Raw genomic sequence first — 18425 nt, forward strand, 5'->3', positions numbered from 1 at the left:
CTTAACCCACCTGGCCATGCCGGGCCTTATTGTCCTGGAATTCAATTATTTGACAGAATTATTCTGTTTTCTTCTGGGATGAAAGAGATAGTATAGGAAGTCCAAAAAGTAAAAGCTTTCGTCTCATTTTATCAGTTCGCTTTGCTTTGTATTATTTGTTTGATAAATATAAGTTAGTTATCTTAGACGGAGTTAGCAGGCATTGAGGTGGGATTAACTTTCTAACTCTTAATATAAAGTTTCTTTAAGACTTTTCGGTAACCGTATATTCTAAAGTTAAGATCGCAAAAAATAAAAACTTCAAGGCTTTATTAAAATTTCAATAGACAATCAGCTGCTACAAAAAAATCCTCCCTCACACTATAAAATACACTAACTTACAAGTTGCACTTTAATTTTTGTCCAAAGTTTATTTTGGAACAGAAATTTTGGTTAATTTGCATTGAATTCCCATATCCAGGACTGACCTAAACATATGCAGTAGTATGAATAAGACCGTTGACTCAGCAGATTGTCCAATGTGGCTTTGCTATAAGAAAACACACACAGATGAATTAGACCATTTATTAAATAAATTTAATAAGTTATTGTACCGTGTTTTGATACGCTTTTTTCGACGTTTGAAGCCAGCTTATTTTACCAAACATAAAACATTGCTAAATCTTTAGTATATTTGTAAGGTTTTAAAACATAAGAAAATATTAACTTTAATTTAAAGCATTGTTTTTCTTGAATTATTGTTTTCAAATATTACAAAAGTTACCAAAGATTCTCAAACCGCTTTGTATTTGGTACTTCAATAAGAATTTATTTACAAAGATTTACAAGTTCAATTTGTTCCAGATTAAAACTGTCATGTATTCTTATTGTTTTCCACTTTCCTTTTTGGTAAATGTAATCACTGTATTTCAATAGATTAATTTTTATAACAAATTTATTACTTCAGTCATACTTTTACAATTTTCAGTTTGGCATTAATTTATTAATATATTTTTGCCAAATCCTACTTTTAAATCACAGTCTACTCTATTTCTCTAAATTTTGATTTATTTTAAACTTAAAGTTAAGAAAAAAAGTTTAATTTCGATTTTGGATAATCCTAGTACAGTAATGGCGTTAAAGAGTGATTGCTATACTTGTTTCAGAAAATTATTATATCGTACTTCTGGTTCTTAATAAGTTACTACACAAGTCAATAGAATAAATTCCTCTTTCTATTATATAGCCTTCAGAAGCGTTACGTAGGAGAGACTGCATTACTTGAGGTAAAATATTAGATAAAATATACACTGCAGAGTCGTATTTTGAATATAACCCTTTCCAATATTTCTTTCTAAATCTTATTCTTAGATAAAATAAAAATTGTGGACAACAATCTAATTCTAAGTTCAACGTTTAATCAAGTGAGGCCTAACGAGTAATATCAGTAGTATATTGTTTAGACTTGCGGTCGATATAACTTAAGTATACCCTAAAATTCTTGTACTAAATTACAGTCATTGGAGGGTTACTGGGATAATAATTCTGTGGATTGAGTTTTCTTTGGTAAAGATTAATGTGTCAGAGAAAGATACCTCTTTCCAAAGAAATACATTTTTGTGACAGTGGTTCAAGACGATATTTAGTCATGTACTGTTTGTGCGTTCAAAAGTATTGTATTGTACAGGGTGTTTCGGAAAGTCACTGTGCATTTATTAACAGACATGTTTCAATATAGAATACAGGAGATAAATATGAATGACAATTATAAACAATGTTGAAAGTGACCCCTGTTGGCATCAATACAGGCTTGGATCCTTATTTTGTTTCTAAACATCGCTATCAGTTGCTGGCTTGAAATAGACTGAATGAATGGTGATTACAAAATTGCACAGTGACTTTCTGAACACACTGTATATTCATTGTTGCTTTATTCTGATAAGACATTATTAACACCGAAAGTATTAGGTAGGCCTGGCATGGCCAGGTGGTTAGCATGCTGAATTCATACAATCTGAGGGTTGTGGGATCGAATCCCCATCACACCAGACATGCTTGCCCTTTCAGCCATAGTGTCTTTATAAGTTATGGTCAATCCCACTATTCATTGGTAAAAGAGTAGCCAAAGAGTTGGCAGTGGGTGATGATGACGACTAGTTGCCTTCCTATATTTGTACACTGCTAAATTAGGAACAGCTTGTGCATATGGTCCTCATGTGGCTTTGTGCAAACTTCAAAAACAAGTTAACAAATATAGTTAGGTAGTATATAAAATGTAATTACATTTTGTTTGACTTATTGTTTATTATCATTGTTTTGAAATGTTAACTTAACATTTAGATATTGAGACTGATATAAACCAGCCAATTCTTGAGATATTATTGGAATTGCACTTTTCACAAGAGAAAGAACCATTGACAACAAGGGCACCCAACTGATCAAACAGTGCATTCTTATCTTCATGAGTAGAAATTTATGAAAAGTATTCTTAATCAGTGATACTGATCGTAAGGTTGGTTTTTAGTCTTGTTCTAACTTAAGTAAATGGGATTTAAATTTTGTACAGATCAACCACCAGTATATCTTTTTTAAATGGGAAAATTTCACTAGTTTTCAAATAAAAATATGCGGCTTTCTGGATGATAGTAAACATGTTTCCTAAGATTGTAAAGTTCTTGGAGAGAGACATTTCAGTGGTGTGTATTTATGCAGGTGTGGCAAAAAAAGATTCAGCATGCAACTTAAAAGAATAAAATAACAATTGGTAGCTATACTTAAGCTTTTATAAGAATTTTAAAGGAAATACTCGTTCATTTTATTTTACCTTCAAAAAAGTTTCACTGGTATTATTACCATTGTGGTATGTGTTGCATGAGTAGTCGGTATCAGTTAGGTAGAGAAAAGAACATAGAAAATTGAGAATGACATTTCCACAGAGAAATGGATGTCTAACGTTAGTACACAGTTATCAAATAATTGAAAAGTAATTGCCTTTAGATTTCATGTGATAAACTTAAGATTCTTGTCATAGTGTGTGACAGACATTCTATACTTCAGTGACAACAAACTCACTCTAATTCTGGAAAACAAAGACCTCAACGTGTATTGTTTGGCCAGAAGACTTGTGGTACTATTGGATAGTCTCTTTCCAAAGTACTTTCAGAAATATTAAAACATTACAATACCAAAAGTATTGTTAATTCCTGTTGTTTTACAGTTTTTCTAATTTCATGATTTATGTGGAAAATGTAAAAAAACAATCACTTCATAAATGTAAACAGTGTATAGGATTTTGAGTGGATTGTTAACCCTTTCACTGTGGGCTCAGTGTAATATACATGAGTTAGTCTACACATTTGCATGCACACATAAAGTGTGTGCATTATAATTTTTGATTATAATGTAATAATAAGTTTCACTAAGGTTGGTGAACTTTTAGTAAAGATTGTAAGTATTTTGTGTACAAAATATGAGATTTTTCTTAATAAAATATTTTTACTAAGGGTTTATTCATGAAAATAGAGTTTGTTTCAATACAAGTCTGAGTGAAAAGTGATTTCATGTTATGATTAAAAAAAACATTCTTTGTTCCAAAAATCTCAAGTATTATTTGTGTAATCTCTAAAACCTCCTAAATACATTTCAAATGTTTGTTTTCAGTAAGACTTTATATTTTGTTTCTTGTATACTCCAACTATGAGGGGGTCTGTCTCGTGACCAACCTCATAACCATAATGTTTAGTCTAAGTAGCTTAGGTCTCATAACACTATATATTTACTTGTGCATGTATTAATTTTTATTATTTCAACCTTCTAGTCATGCCTAGCTAACATTACCTAATTTGCATTGACCCAGTGCACATATACTCATCTTACGTATCCAGTGATATAAAACTGACCTTTAGTTTTCCCTGTCTTTGCTGTGTTTTGGTGGACAAATATTCTTTAATATACAGTCACATTTCAATTATTATACATTCTACATATAAATTTATATAGATTATTACTATTTAGAGATAAATTATTAAACTTATTTTTCTTAAAATATAGAAAAATAAATCCAGAAGTGAAGCAAACAATTATCTCTTCACTGTTGCTGCTGGACACAGGTTGCTAAGCCTTTTGAAATTTTGCATATGAAGGATATGAAACTTTTTTGTAGGTTTTATATATACAATTTAATAACCAAAAAAATCAGACCTAATTACACTGATACCATATAATTCCACTATAATTTATTAAGCTTAGTAACTAAGATGTATTTAAATTTTAAAAAATGTGAAACTTGAAGCAGACTAAAGACACCATCTACCTTCTTGAAATCTTGGGTTGAAACTACATGGTATCCTTTTCGAAGATAAAAGTAGCTGAGAAAACCATTCTGGGGACATTTGAAGCTCTGGATTAGTTATTCACATGTCATTTATTGAAGTTAGTGTACATAAGGGACCGTTTCCAAAAAATGGAAAGAGGTGAAGGAGACTACTGTTTATGATTCTGTAGAAAAGCCATATCTCAGCAAAATAAAAAGATATGAGGTTCTTATTTTATATTCTAGCTTGATAATATTAGTAACTTGAAATTCTGATTTGTACAAAATTACAGACTTAGTATTTTTACATCACAAACATATAATTTCAAATGAGTGCTGAATTAAACATACCAGGTGACTCACTAAAATCTGTATGTGGATGTGTTCTTTTATAGTTACTTTTAAAATAAGAAATTAACTCATATATAATATTAAAGTTTGAATTATAATCTACAATTTGATTCTTAACAAATAGACATAAGTTCACATAGTTCAATAAAATTTTGAATGTAACTCAACAAATGCAGTGATATGGCCTTTGACCTGTGACTTGTTGTGAAAAGGTTAATCTAAGTTCAGAAAGAACCCATTAAAGTGATTAATATCTTTACATTTTATAGTGCAGGTTCAAAGAAGCTGTAGAAACATGAGCTTAGAAACAAATAAACAACTTGAGGAAGTGAGGCCAATATTGATATCCACATCTTCCCTTTTTGTTGCTTCCTGTTTAGCTGTAGCTCGTCTCAGTTAATCCTTTCACTATAGGCTCGGTATAAAATACCTAAGTTCACATACACATGCATATGTTCAGTATTTATATGATAACTTTTAATGCTATATGTTTATCTTCTCAAAATTTACTAAGTTTTTAGTAATGATTAGAAGTATTTTATATACACAAAAAAAAAGTTTTTAATGAACTGTATTTTTTACTAAATATTTGTTTGTGATAATATCAAGTCTGTCTCACTACTAGTCCAAATGGAAAGTGATTTTCACAGTATGACTAAAAACTATTCTTTGTCACCAAAATCTCAGATATTACTACTGTGATCTCTAAAACTGTTTAAATACATTTCAAATACTTGTTTTTAGTAAGACTATATTTTGTTTATTACTTTCTCTACCCTAATATAGTATCTGTCAGTTTGATTAACTTCATAACTATCATAAAAGATTAGGATATAAATATAAATTAAGCTTTTTTTCATTCTAGAATCACTACATATTATGACACAAAAATACAAATGTTTAGGCAAAATAGCTTAAGTCTCATAACATTATACATTTATTATTTTATTATATTGAACTTCCAGTCATGCCTGGTTAACATTACAAAAGCTGTAATGATGTAGTGCATATGTACTTGTGGTACAGTATCCAAGAGTATAAACACTGTAAAACTGACCTGTAGTCCTTCCTGTCTTGGCTGTGTTTTTGTGTAAAATAGAGTCACATTTCATGTACAATACATTATATATGTAAAAACATTATTACTGTTTACAAATAGGTTCTTAAACTTATTTTTCTTAAAACATAGAATAGTAAATAAAAAGGTATAAGAAATAATACTACAGGGTGTTCGGAAAGTCACTGTGCAGTTTTGTATGTTAATAGATATATAAGTGCACAATGACTTTCCAAACACCCTGTAGTTATGAACTTTATATTCAGTTACTGCTTATGTATCTCACGACAGCTGGTATGGGTATTAACACTTTCACTTCTAAAGCAGAAAACAATGTTTCGATATTCTTAGGTCATCTTCAAATTAAGATAACCTACCAAGATCGAAACATTGTTTCCTGCTTTAGTAGTGAAAGTGTTAATACCCATACCAGCCATCCTTAAATATATTTTTACGTCAAGTGGGTTTCTGATCGTCACTAACATTTTCTGCTTGCTGTAGTTAGCTAAGTTTTATCAAGTTTTGCATGAGGTGGATGAGAGAAAATGTTTTTTAGGTTTTGTTTATACATTTGAAATTAAAAAGCCATAACATACTATTTCATTACTATAGAATTTCATTATAATTTATCATGTTTAGTAACTAAGCTGTGTTTACGTCTAAAAAAATATTTTGAGCAGACTACAGTGTCAGCTTACCATCTCAGAAGTCAGAGTGAAAAAAAAGGATTTTCCACACAAATAATTTGCAAGGGATCAGGGAGCCACATGGTGGACATTCTGAGATTTTTATTGGTTATTCACAAATCAGACAGAAGTAGGCTTATGTCACCAGTATGTCGAATAATGAAAAGAGGTAGATGGACTGCTGTATTTGATTCAGTACATGAAGCCATTCCTCAGCAAATAGAAAAGACAGGAGGTTCTTATTTTATATTCTAGTTTGTCAGTTTCAGTAATTTAATTTATCCAATGCTATAGACTAAATACAGTCCAAATATGGACATCACAAACATATAATTTGAACCAATGCTACATTCAACATATCACTACACATAAAAGTTGATTCTTAGGTGTGTTCTTTTAATATTTACTTTTAGATTAAGAAATTAACTAATGGATAATACTAAAATTTAAATTTTAATCTACGATTTAATACCATGTGTAATAATATAAATTTATAAAATGGTAGTTCAATAAAATTTTAAATGAAAGTGAACAAACAAGTTGACATGGTCTTTGATGCATGAAGATAGGGTTAATTAGGATTCCTGTTTGTGTAAAGTTAGCTTGTTTTTAATCCATATCTCAGTAATTTTTAACTAGCACGATTAAATATGCCAACTATTTATCAATCTTTACTGAGCCAACACAGAATAATGAATATTAATTTTCTGTAACTTTTTTATTGTTATTAACCCAAAGTAACACTGGTTAAATATTTTTATTGTAATAAGTATGGTCCTCTAGAAATTGCTTGTGGGCCCATTTCCCCCTGATAAAATTTTGTTTGGCGTGCAATTCCATGGTTGGAGCACAATTTCATATATTTTATTCAAGAAAATGAAAAGAGTGAAAATTGGTATCGTATATCATGGTCAGAGTTTTAATAATTTTAAAATATTACGTTCAATGTACTTTCAGTTACAAAATTAAGATTACATTTAGTATTCACTGAATAGAGTGAAGAGTGCTTTGAAACAAGGCTTGTTTTTAATACATATTTATGGAGCACCAATGTGTGAATCATCTGTTACTGTGGCTTCTAACTTTTGGAGTAAGCAAGTAATCCCACAGTATGAAATCATATTACACTTGGCTAATAGCTAAAAACTCAGTGAAATTCTAAATCCTACTGTTGGATACAAGGCTATGAATGGTGTAGATTATTTAGCATTTACACTTTGACAAAATGCATAACACTTAAATTTTCTGTTTAATTACAGTATACAAACTGTGTTGATACCACTGAAATAATGTTATTCCCAAAGTAAGTCAAAACATGTTAAAGGTGAAAGGAAAACTAATGAAATCTTGAGATTATTATTAAGAACGACTTTTAATTACTTCTCATTATATAACTGTTTTCATGAGGCACAACTGCCATGTGTTTAATGTATAATAGTCACTCAAAAGGATTTTTCACATTTGTATAATAACATAATCAAACTAAACCAGTTGTATTTGTTATACCAATGTTTTAGTTGAAGTTTCTTGTGTAATGAGTATAAGAACTACTATTTTTCAAAGACTCTTGATTTTCTGTGTTAATTTATAGCTAAAAGTTCTTTTAATGGTTGATGTTTGTTAAGATTGCATATGATAAACAGTGTGAGAGGCCAATGTGACAATATTTTCAATTGTTTAAGGAGACCTACTGATTCTCTAATTAATCAGCTGCTGAAGATATACTTAACTACAATAAAAATAGTAGAAAACGTATAAAAGGCTAAGATACTGCATTGTCTAAAGCATCATTTTACCAAAATTATGGGACTGGTTTTTCTCGAGGGGATGCACCATTTGTCACACTAAGTTTACTGTGAAAGAGAATCACGTCAACTGAGAAGGTTAACAGGGCAAAACTGTGTGTGTGTACCATAATTCCAGAATGTGGTTGAAGGTTGAATTAAGACTTGGAAATAATGAAATTAATGTGGATCTAGACATTTAAATGGTATATTAAAATGTTTGTATAGATACACCAGAAACAATAACATACATCACAAAAAATGTTAATAATATACACAGGAGGCCTAAAATAACTTATGTTTTACTACACCAGTTCAAGACATATAACTGAAAATATATTGAAATAATTTTGTAATAATTACTCTCAGAGAGTCTTTGTATTCTTTTGAAGGAAATAACAGGATTTTTCTTTTTTAATAATATTTGAACATTATTATAAAAACAAATACACAAGAATAATTTACTGAATGCACATCAAATAAGCTTCATCAAATGGAGAAATTATCAGTTTTGACATTTTTTATCTCGTGGAGATGTATCATCTGTGTTGTATGAAACCTATAACATGATAAAAATAAGATTAATAATGTTTAGTTGGTTTCACCCTGTACGTTTTCACAAAAGTAAGTTAGGAGATGGCTTGAATTGGTAATTATGAAAAGTATATTATAAATGTACAATATTTCAATAAGATTGTCATCATCAAATACAAATAGTTTAGAGATGTAAAAATATAGATATAATGTGTAACAAAGATGTTTTATGACTGAAGATTGCTTAATGGTTTAGTAAAGATACCTTGGTAGGTATCCTGGGTTGTTGGTTTAGAGTTGGGCTGTTGTTAATTAAGATAGCATCCGTTATTTTTATTTTTTTGGTATGTGGTTCTTTTTGTAAAGGTACAGAGTTTTTACAGACACACTGTACTTTTTTGAATTGCAGTGGTGGTAAACATAGGAGGATGTTCTTTTTTGTTCAATGAACATGGTTAAGACAGTGTCATTCTCCTGTTGTAAGGTTGGCTTCCAGAACAGGCTACCTTTCCAAGTGGTAGGGTGCAGGTAATTTAAGGGAATTCTTGATAAAAATTTTAATGATAAGAGCTGGTTCTTAATTATTTTTTTTAATACTTAGTGTAGCAGATACGACAGCCTAGATCTATCAAAAAGTTCTTTAATGTTGTGCTGTTTCATAGTTAAACATATTATCACATACAATTGGTAATCTTATTTCACATGTAGTTATCCTTATTCATTACTGTCCCAGAGAAGGTTCTGTTGTTTCAGTTACCCCCACTGTGGTCTAAACATCAATTCATGTGTTTCGTGTGCATCGTGACTTGTGAAGGGGATCATGGTGATTGAGGGGTCCAATCATAATGTACCACTTTGGCCTTAAATTCTTGTAAAAGTGCAGCCTTGGGGTGGCCCCCTAGGGTTACTCGGCTGGTCCACTTGAGCTAGGGTCAACCAAGTACTAGTGTTCGATGTTCTCAACAGGTGTTGTGGAGATTGTATCTGATGTTGGTGTTTGAGTATGGTGCTAATGAAATGCTGACATTGCTGCAATGTCCTTGTTTGGTATTGTGGTGCCTCCACTTGTAGGGCTTCATGGTGGATGGGGATAGTGGGCACCTAAACATTCTTTTTTTATTATGGATCCCCCAAATAAAAAATAGAATAGTGAAAAAACAGTCCATAGGTAAACGACCATGTCTTGAAGATTCTGAGCAGTAATCTTCAACATCTGTAACACCTGTACCTCATATTCTTATATTACATTCTCTTTCAGACAAATTTTTAGGGCAGATGTCTCCCTTTTTTATTCAGAAGAAACTAGAAGGACTTGTTGGCTCTCCAAAGTCAGTCAAAAAGCTTTGCTCTGGTAACATATTGGTGGAAACATTCACATCTAAAAACAGTGTACTCCTCTTACATTCAAAGGCAATTGGGGATATACCAATTGAGGTTACTCCCCATGCTACTATAAATTTGTTGTGAGGAGTTATTGTTGAGAGGAATTTGAAGTAATGACGAAGATGGAATTGTGATGCCAACCAATGTCCTCATTTTAACATTTACATCACCTCATCAACCTGCTACCATCAAGATGGGGTTATCTTAATTGCAAGGTACAGCCATACATTCCAAACCCTCTCGCATGTTTCCAGTGTAAGCAGTTAAGTCACTCTAAGACATCATGTTGTGGTTCCTTGACATGTGCCCGTTGCAGTGGCAAGGATCATGATGGCAATGAGAATAAAACAGACCCTCATTAAGTTAATTGTAACAGTTCTTGCTCTAAGTGGTTGGAAGAAAAAGAGGTAAAGCATTTGAAAACAATTCAAAACATTATTTACTCTGAAGCTCAAAAGTTGCTGTCCACCACTTCATCTTGGATGCATGCTGCTACACTTCATTCCACCACTACAGTGGGAGTGCGGAAAGATCTCTCCATGCCTCTGAAAGAATCATGCTCAAACCATATGAAAAGTCTTTTGCCTTCCATGATTAAAAAGTTAATGAATCAATGTCAACACCCATCTATGTCCCTGACATTCATTCCAGCAAACCCCAAGATCCACTTCCTTTGGTTCTTTATATGGACATTTCTTCAGGTACATCTTCTACTACTACCCCAAGATGCAAAACAATCAATTGTTCATGCATCAGTCACTGTAATCCTCTTCCAATGACAGAGACCTGCCCAATCGACCCAGGGCAGGATCCATGGAGGTTGATTTGACCTTCCTCTAATTAAGAAAATAAAGAAAAAAAGAGATGGTTGAAAACAAAAGGGAGCTTTCCACTCTATTTGCCTACACATAAATAAAACTGGCCACCTTGATACAATGGAACTGTAGAGGTTTACGTTCTAATCTGGATGACATCAAAACACTGATTGCTTCCTACCATCCTGTATCTTTCCTTACAGGAAACATTTCTGAAACCTGCCAATACAGTTACTTTTTGGCAGTTTTCTTTGTACAGAAATTACAGGCTGTGTAATGGATGAGTGCATGGAGGGGTGGCACTGATGGTTGATTCGCATGTGTCCACCATATCTTTGCCACTCGACACACCCTTGAAAGCCGTAGCCATCTGTGTTTCCTTGGGTCATACCATCACTGTTTGTTCTGTCTACCTGTTGCCTGGAGAGACATATGGTCAATCAGACCTTGATGCTCTCATTGAACAATTGCCATCTCCATTTTTAATCCTGGTGGACTTTTATGAACATCATCCCTTCTGGGGAAGTGCTCATATTGATAGGAAGGGTCTCTCTGTAGAGCATATGCACTCTGATCACAACCTTTCTCTTTTCAATACTGGTTCTTTTACTTATTTTCATGCACCTGGTCAGTTCTTTACTGCTACTGATCTCTCAATTTGCTCCCTTTCATTATTCTTCCTTTTTTCTTGGAGGGTTGACAATAATCCACAAGGCACACATGATCAATGCCACACCATCCACATGCCCTGGTGGAAGTTGGATCATGCAAACTGACCCTCTATCATTGCTCTCACAGAACTCGATCCTGCCAATAGATGACTGTGTGGCAGCAGTAACTGACTGTATTATATGAGCAGCTGCTCAATGTATTCCTAAAACTTTGACATGTTTTCCACTGTATACTCGTCTGTGGAGGAATCCTGCCTGCCACATGGCACGGAAGGCTCAAAAACGAACCTGGGATACTTTTCGTAGATATCCCATACTCTCTAACCTCATCACTTTCCAGCAGGCCCTGCACTTGCTCGGTTGGTAAAACGTCAAACCCAGAAGGAATGTTGGATTAAGTTCATAACCAGCATATCATTGTACCACCAGTTCCAAAGTCATATGAGATGAGATTCGAAAGGTCAGTGGGCAATATAATTCTGTCCCCCTCTCGATCTTGCTCTCTGATGGCCAGGAAGTAGCTGATACCTGGAGCATTGCCAATACTCTAGGTGAATGCTTTTGCCTGGAATATAGCACTTCTGCTTCATCCTCCACCTTCTTAGCCATCAAGACTTGGGAAGAGTGATCACCTCTTTCCTTTCAAGCTGATTGTCTTTTTGACTACAATTGTCCCTTTACACTGGTTGAACTCAAACTGGCCCTTCATTGATCTGGCAGTACATCTATTGGACCTGATGATGTACCCTATGAAATGCTGCACCATCTATCTCCTGCTTTTCTTGCTATTCTTTTGATTGTTTTTAACTGGATCTGGCAAGGGAATGTTTTTCCTTATGCCTGGTGCCAGGCTATTGTGGTTAATGCTCATCCTGTTTGGTTCCTGGAACGAAACCTCCTCCTCTCACCCACCCAATGTGGGTTCCAATGACAGTGCTCCACCTTGGAGCACCCGATTCAACTTGAAACCTCAATCAGAGAAGCCTTTCTCAAATGACAACATCTTGTATCAGTATCATTTGACATTGAGAAGTCAAATGATACAATATGGAGGTATGGCATTTTGTGAACCTCCATATATATGGGTTATGTGGCCATTTGGTCATTTTTATTAACATTTTTTAATGGACAGGAGATTCCAAGTTCATGTGGGTTCGACACTTTCCCGTTCTTTTCTGCAGGAACTTGGAGTCCCTCAGGGCTGTGTTTTGAGTGTCTCACTTTTCAGTATAAAAATTAATGTCATCACTGAACAAATCCCTCTCACTGTTGCAAACGGGCTCTATGTTGATGACTTTCACATCTCACGTCAGTTGTCGAACATGAGGTATATTGCACAGCAGCTACAGACTACCCTCAGTCATTTACTGAAGTGGACTACAGCAAACAGCTTTAACTTCTTTCTCTCTTTAAAACCGTTTGCATGTACTTTTGCTGCCAACGGGGTATTCATCCTGATCCAGAACTCCATATTGGTGAAGTTGTGCTGCCTGTGGTCCCTGAGACAAAGTTCTTGGGGCTTATCTTTGACCATAAGCAGACCTTTATACCACACATCAACCAGCTATGGGTCAAATGTACAAGAGCACTGAACATCTTCTGTGTTCTCTCTTCCACCACTTGGAGAGCAGATCAGTGTTCTGTGCTAAAGATGTATTGTGCTCTTATTTGATCAAAACTCAACTATGAATCACTGGTCTATGGCTCTGCCAGACCCTCGGCCTTAAAGATCTGAACTTTGGCTCTGCACTGGGGCTTTCCACACTTTCCCAGTTCAGAGCTTATACATGGAGTCTCATGAACCTTCTTTGCATCTCCACCGTTTGCAACTGTTTTTACTATATGCTTCGAAACTTCGTTCCTTACCTAAGCATCCCCCCTGGGGTTTTGTTTTCCTTCCTCGGTGAGCCATACTTTTTCTGAACGTACAATCTGCCATTGCTTTTTGGCCTTTGAATCCAGGTGCAGTTGGATGAATTGGGTCTATCCTTGAATAACATTGCTATATCCACTGGTCAGCCCATCCCACCATGGCTTCTTACAGTCCCCAGATGTGCCCTATCTTTAAGTCATCTAAGAATAGCTGACACTCCTGATTGGAAATGCTGTCTGCTATTTGCTGAACATCTTTCGAACCATCCTTCCATTCCTATTTATACAAACAGTTCAAAATCAGATGACTGTGTGGGCTCTACCATGGTTTGTTGTGGTTCAGTGGTTGCGTGCAGAATCCCCTCTACAGCTTCTGTGTTCACTGCTGAACTGTACACCATTTCTCTTGCCCTGGATCACATAGAAGCTAAGCAGTTCTCAAACTCCACTATTTATACTGACTTGCTTAGTTCTCTACTGGCCCCTGGAATCGTTTCACGTGTTCACACCCTGTTCTCGCCGATATTCAAAACCAACTGGCCCATTTCTCTTTAACATCTACTTCTATCCAGTTTTTCTGGAAAGGCCAACTTCTGGTGACTGACAGTGGTTTTTGTACTTACCTGTTAGTCTTCCTGGCGAGTTATGATAATTACAATTATACTACAGAAAGTTCTTTACAACTTGTATAAGTGTAGTTTTTCACTTAACGTTATAAACTAGATGTAAACATTGGTTTTATGCTAATTTTTTTTAAACTTTGTTTTGTTTTACCTTAATTTCCTTTTATGAATTTTACTAAATTTACTTTAAGTTTAACTTTTTACTGGATGTTTGGGATAGATAGCCTAGCTGCTTTGTGCCATAAAACACTAAATCAGTCAACCAACCAACCAACCTAACCACATTAGGTTATATGTACTACTCAAAACTGGATTTAGCACTTTTTATAGTATTTATCAGTATTATTTTAAGTTGTATGCAAGAGAAATTTCAAAAAATGTTGATGCGAACCTTACAATGAATTATGTTTGAGTTGTTTAATTTGATACTTTGATAAATTCAAATGCTACAAAAATACTCTTATTTTTTATAATACCTGATCTTAAATCCTGACTTATTTTTAAAGTAAGTCTAATTCTGTGGTTACATAACAGTTGTTATAATTGTACCATTTAAAAACAATCATTCTTGAAGCAAGGATAGTTGGTGACTTTTAATAAGGTTAGGTATTTTAATACAAAACGTTTTTCTGTTTTTTGAGATGAACCAGAAAAAGTTAACATAGTTCATATCTTATACCACTTACATTATTTTCATGGCAGTAATACTATATAATGTACATAATTTTTTTCTTACTTATTTAAAGTGACTGTTAGAGCTACACAGTATTAGATGAGAGTTTATTGGTATATAATGTAAACTTTGTGACATTAATATCAATGGTTTTTTAAAATTAACTTTAGGTCTTAAAGTCTTAAGGTTTAGAAATAACATATGTATATTTCCTATTGGTGAGAAGTCATAATTTTTGAATGACTGTGTCAAAAGTGAAAATATACATTAATACTGAGGTCCATAGACTAATGTAAATATTTTTCATATTTGGTTTATGTACTTTATAACATTGATCGTCATTCTCTTCATTACAATCTTTGAAATTAAAATTAAGTGATCTAACTGTAATTTTAGTCATTCTGGTAAAGATGCACCTTGTAATAAATAATAATTCATGTTTTTTGTTAAGGATATTTCAGTGATGGCTGACTGTAAGGACTTCAATGTTGAGACATATCGCCAACCTTGGGAAAGTGATGAACACTGGGTTATGAGACGAGACTTTCTTTGTGCCCATTCTGATAAGTTACCATTGAATAGACTTCTGTGTTTGGCTCAAGTGTTTGTAAATATTGAGCTACTGGGCTGCAGGTAAGAAGTTGTATATTTCTATATACAGAAGTTTTTGGTTTGCTGTAAAACATGTTTCATTTTGGCAGGTGATATAAAACCAGAGCTGTTAAAATGTAATTAGATTTAAAAGAAATTATGTAAGATTCTGGAGTTCAGTCATTCAAACCTTTTGTTTTTTTTAAATGGTATAGAAATAGCAAGAACTTGATTAAAGTGTTCAAGATAGTTGAGTGTTTTGACAAATTGTCTCTTATAAACAGTTCTGAATTTCAAAATATCAGTTAATTTTACAGTTCTTAAAGTTTTCTAAAAATTATAAATCTGATGACAAATATCTTTCTGTTTAGTTTTCTTCTATACTCTTTGGTTAATTCACACTGCTAAAATGCTGTAATTCTCTTTTATTGGATATCTTATATAAATATTTGAAACATGTTTCTAACTTCGTTTATCAAAATATTTCAAGCTGATAATTAAGCAAAAGTTTTCAGTGTTTGTTTGTTTGCTGTGAGGTGAATTTTGCCACTGGATTGTACTTTATTTTGAAACAATACTTTTATTAATTTCAACTCTGTTACATTAACAGTTTGTATATTATTCTTTCTCCTGTTATTAATTTTAATTATTTAAAATATTGTTTTCAATAAGTTCATCTGTGGTTTTTCCCCAAGTTTAATAATATAGGTCTTATTATAATGAGAATTTTGAAAAGATATATTCTGAAGTAATAATGAGTTCAGCTAAAGGTAAATGAGTCTCTGCTTAGAAATAAGTTGACTAGAAAGAAGTAAGATATAATAAAAAAAACTACTTAAAACCAAGCACGATGTGTATGTTAGCTTTAGATAAGTATCTTAAAGACAAATCACTTCTACTTGAGAGTTAGATTATTTTCTAAAGATACATTACAGGCTGATATTCATGATAGTTATTTGAAAAATGGTAACATCAACATCAGACTTTTCCAGAATGACTAACATTAATCATGTGATGGGTTATTCCTAATTAAAAGTAAGGAAGCTGGTACTTGACTTATCTAACTTACCATTGCAAAGTACAGCTGTCTACTTCCATACAAATGGTGCAACTTAACAAATATATCTTTCATGAGCAGACCAAGTGTTATCTAAAGAAAATGACAGAGAACATAAATGGCGGTAGTAAAAATAAATAAGTGACTGTATTGATTATGTGCAGTATTCCTGTATATGGATGTGAATTGCTATGTTTAAGTTAGTGTTATGATTATGATGATTTTGTGTATGCATGGAATGGTTAAATCAGTTGTCTGATAATACAGGGTGTTCCAAAATAACATTTACACTCTTTGGATCATTATAACTTGCCTTGTTTATTGATTTTAACAATGAAACAAGATATATATGATAGCCAAAGGATTTATTTAAAGATTTAATACTGAAATCAAGAGAAAAAATAACAAATAAAATTCTTCCCAAGGAAAACTCTCCTTGGTTGAAATTGTGAAATGTCACATTTTGCTTGCTTCACTTCAGGTGTTCAAACTGAAATCCGTTCTGCTCCAGACACATCTCATAGCAAGAAGAAATGGAAATGCACACATCAAACACCATCTCATCTGGTATTAAAGCACATTGTTCTTCAATTGCAACTCTCAATTCGTCAATTGTTGCCCTTTTGTGCTGTAAACTTTGTCTGTCAGAAACCCCCACAAAAAGAAATTCATGGGTGTCAAATCTGGTGATCTAGCAGGAAATTCTACACTTCCTCTTCGTCCAATCCATCTGTCTGGCATAGATGCATCCAGATAAGCTCTCACGTTGCGATGGAAGTGGGGAGGAGCACCATCCTGCTGGAAGAAACACTCTTCTTCTCCAAATTGTTCTTGGATGAATGGCATGGCACGTGAATTTGCCTGGAGTGACTGTGTGGTGTGGTCTTTCCGCTAGGGGCCTCATCGGACAGACCACACCACACAGTCACTCCAGGCAAATTCAAGTGATGTTCCTCTGTAACATGTGGATTTTCTGTTGCCCAGTAGGTGCAGTTGTGTCGATTTATTGAGCCATTCAGCTTAAATGTTGCTTCGTCACTCCAAACAACTTTGAGTGGAAATTCATCATCGCCTGCACATCTAGCAAGATACCATTCACAGAACTCAACCCTTCGATCAGGGTCATCTTCATTCAGAGCGTGAACAAGCGATGGGATGAAACCTTGGAATTGGGAATGCTTCAAAATGCGATGAATGCTGGATTTAGGGATACCTGTTTCACGAGACAGTTGGTGCACTGATTTTCTTGGAGAATTCAGAACATTATCAATGACCTCTTGCTCTCTTGTTGGGGTTGTTGATGATCTTTTTCGACCTGAGTGACCCTTTCTCATATGGTGGAGAGTTCCATGTTCATCAAACTTGCCAATGATGCGTGAAATGCTGGGGCGAGATGGCGCATCCATTTGGAACTTTCTAGTAAAACGTCTTTGCACTTCAGCTTTGTTTTTGACTTTCCAAAAAGTTTTGAGAATGAATATTTTCTGCTCGATTGTAAGCTGATTATCTGCCATCCTTGGACACAAGTCAAATCTTAAACAAAAGAAACAGTTTATTAGCTATACACAGTCAAAGAGTGTAAACGTTATTTTGGGACACCCTGTATTTTTAGTTTTCTTACCATTTTTTAATTCATTTACATGATAGGTAAATTCTAGCTTATATTATTAGCAGACAAATTTATTCCCAGTTAAATTGTAAAACTTGTATTAAAACATGACCTTAAAACTATAATATAGAATTTCATAATAATGCAAACACAGTCAAAAGCTAGAAGTTTTACATGCAATTGTAAGTGTATGTATGTGAATGTCATATATATAATGTTTCTATAGTATCAGTAGTAGTAAGTTCTTTTAAAACAAATATTATATTTGTTCTTTAGATATCCTATTCCAGTAATGAGACAGGTAGCTGAACTTTCTAAAGAAATTAACAGTGCAAAAGAGTTGAAAGACAAACGGCAAGAAAGAACACAAATTCATTTTGTCATGGCAGATGAAGCCAAGAGGACACAACCTGTTAAAGGTATATGTG

At 33.5% G+C, this 18425-nt stretch overlaps 1 protein-coding gene across 3 annotated transcripts in view; it reads left to right on the plus strand.

Moving 5' to 3' along the window:
- Positions 1-840: 840 nt before the first annotated feature.
- LOC143225258 (uncharacterized) overlaps positions 841-18425 on the plus strand; it is a 42960-nt gene continuing 25375 nt past the window's right edge. For 2 of the 3 annotated variants that reach the window (XM_076454338.1, XM_076454341.1), the window contains exons 1-3: positions 841-888; positions 15192-15373; positions 18274-18416. In XM_076454338.1, the coding sequence (XP_076310453.1) occupies positions 856-888; positions 15192-15373; positions 18274-18416 (358 nt within the window). In that variant the 5' untranslated portion in view covers positions 841-855. Of the gene's footprint in view, positions 889-1058; positions 1266-15191; positions 15374-18273; positions 18417-18425 lie in introns of those variants that run through there. The other variant, XM_076454340.1, reaches the window with a different exon arrangement.

The sequence above is a fragment of the Tachypleus tridentatus genome, chromosome 9 (genome assembly GCF_004210375.1).
Source record: "Tachypleus tridentatus isolate NWPU-2018 chromosome 9, ASM421037v1, whole genome shotgun sequence".
Lineage (NCBI taxonomy): Eukaryota > Metazoa > Arthropoda > Merostomata > Xiphosura > Limulidae > Tachypleus > Tachypleus tridentatus.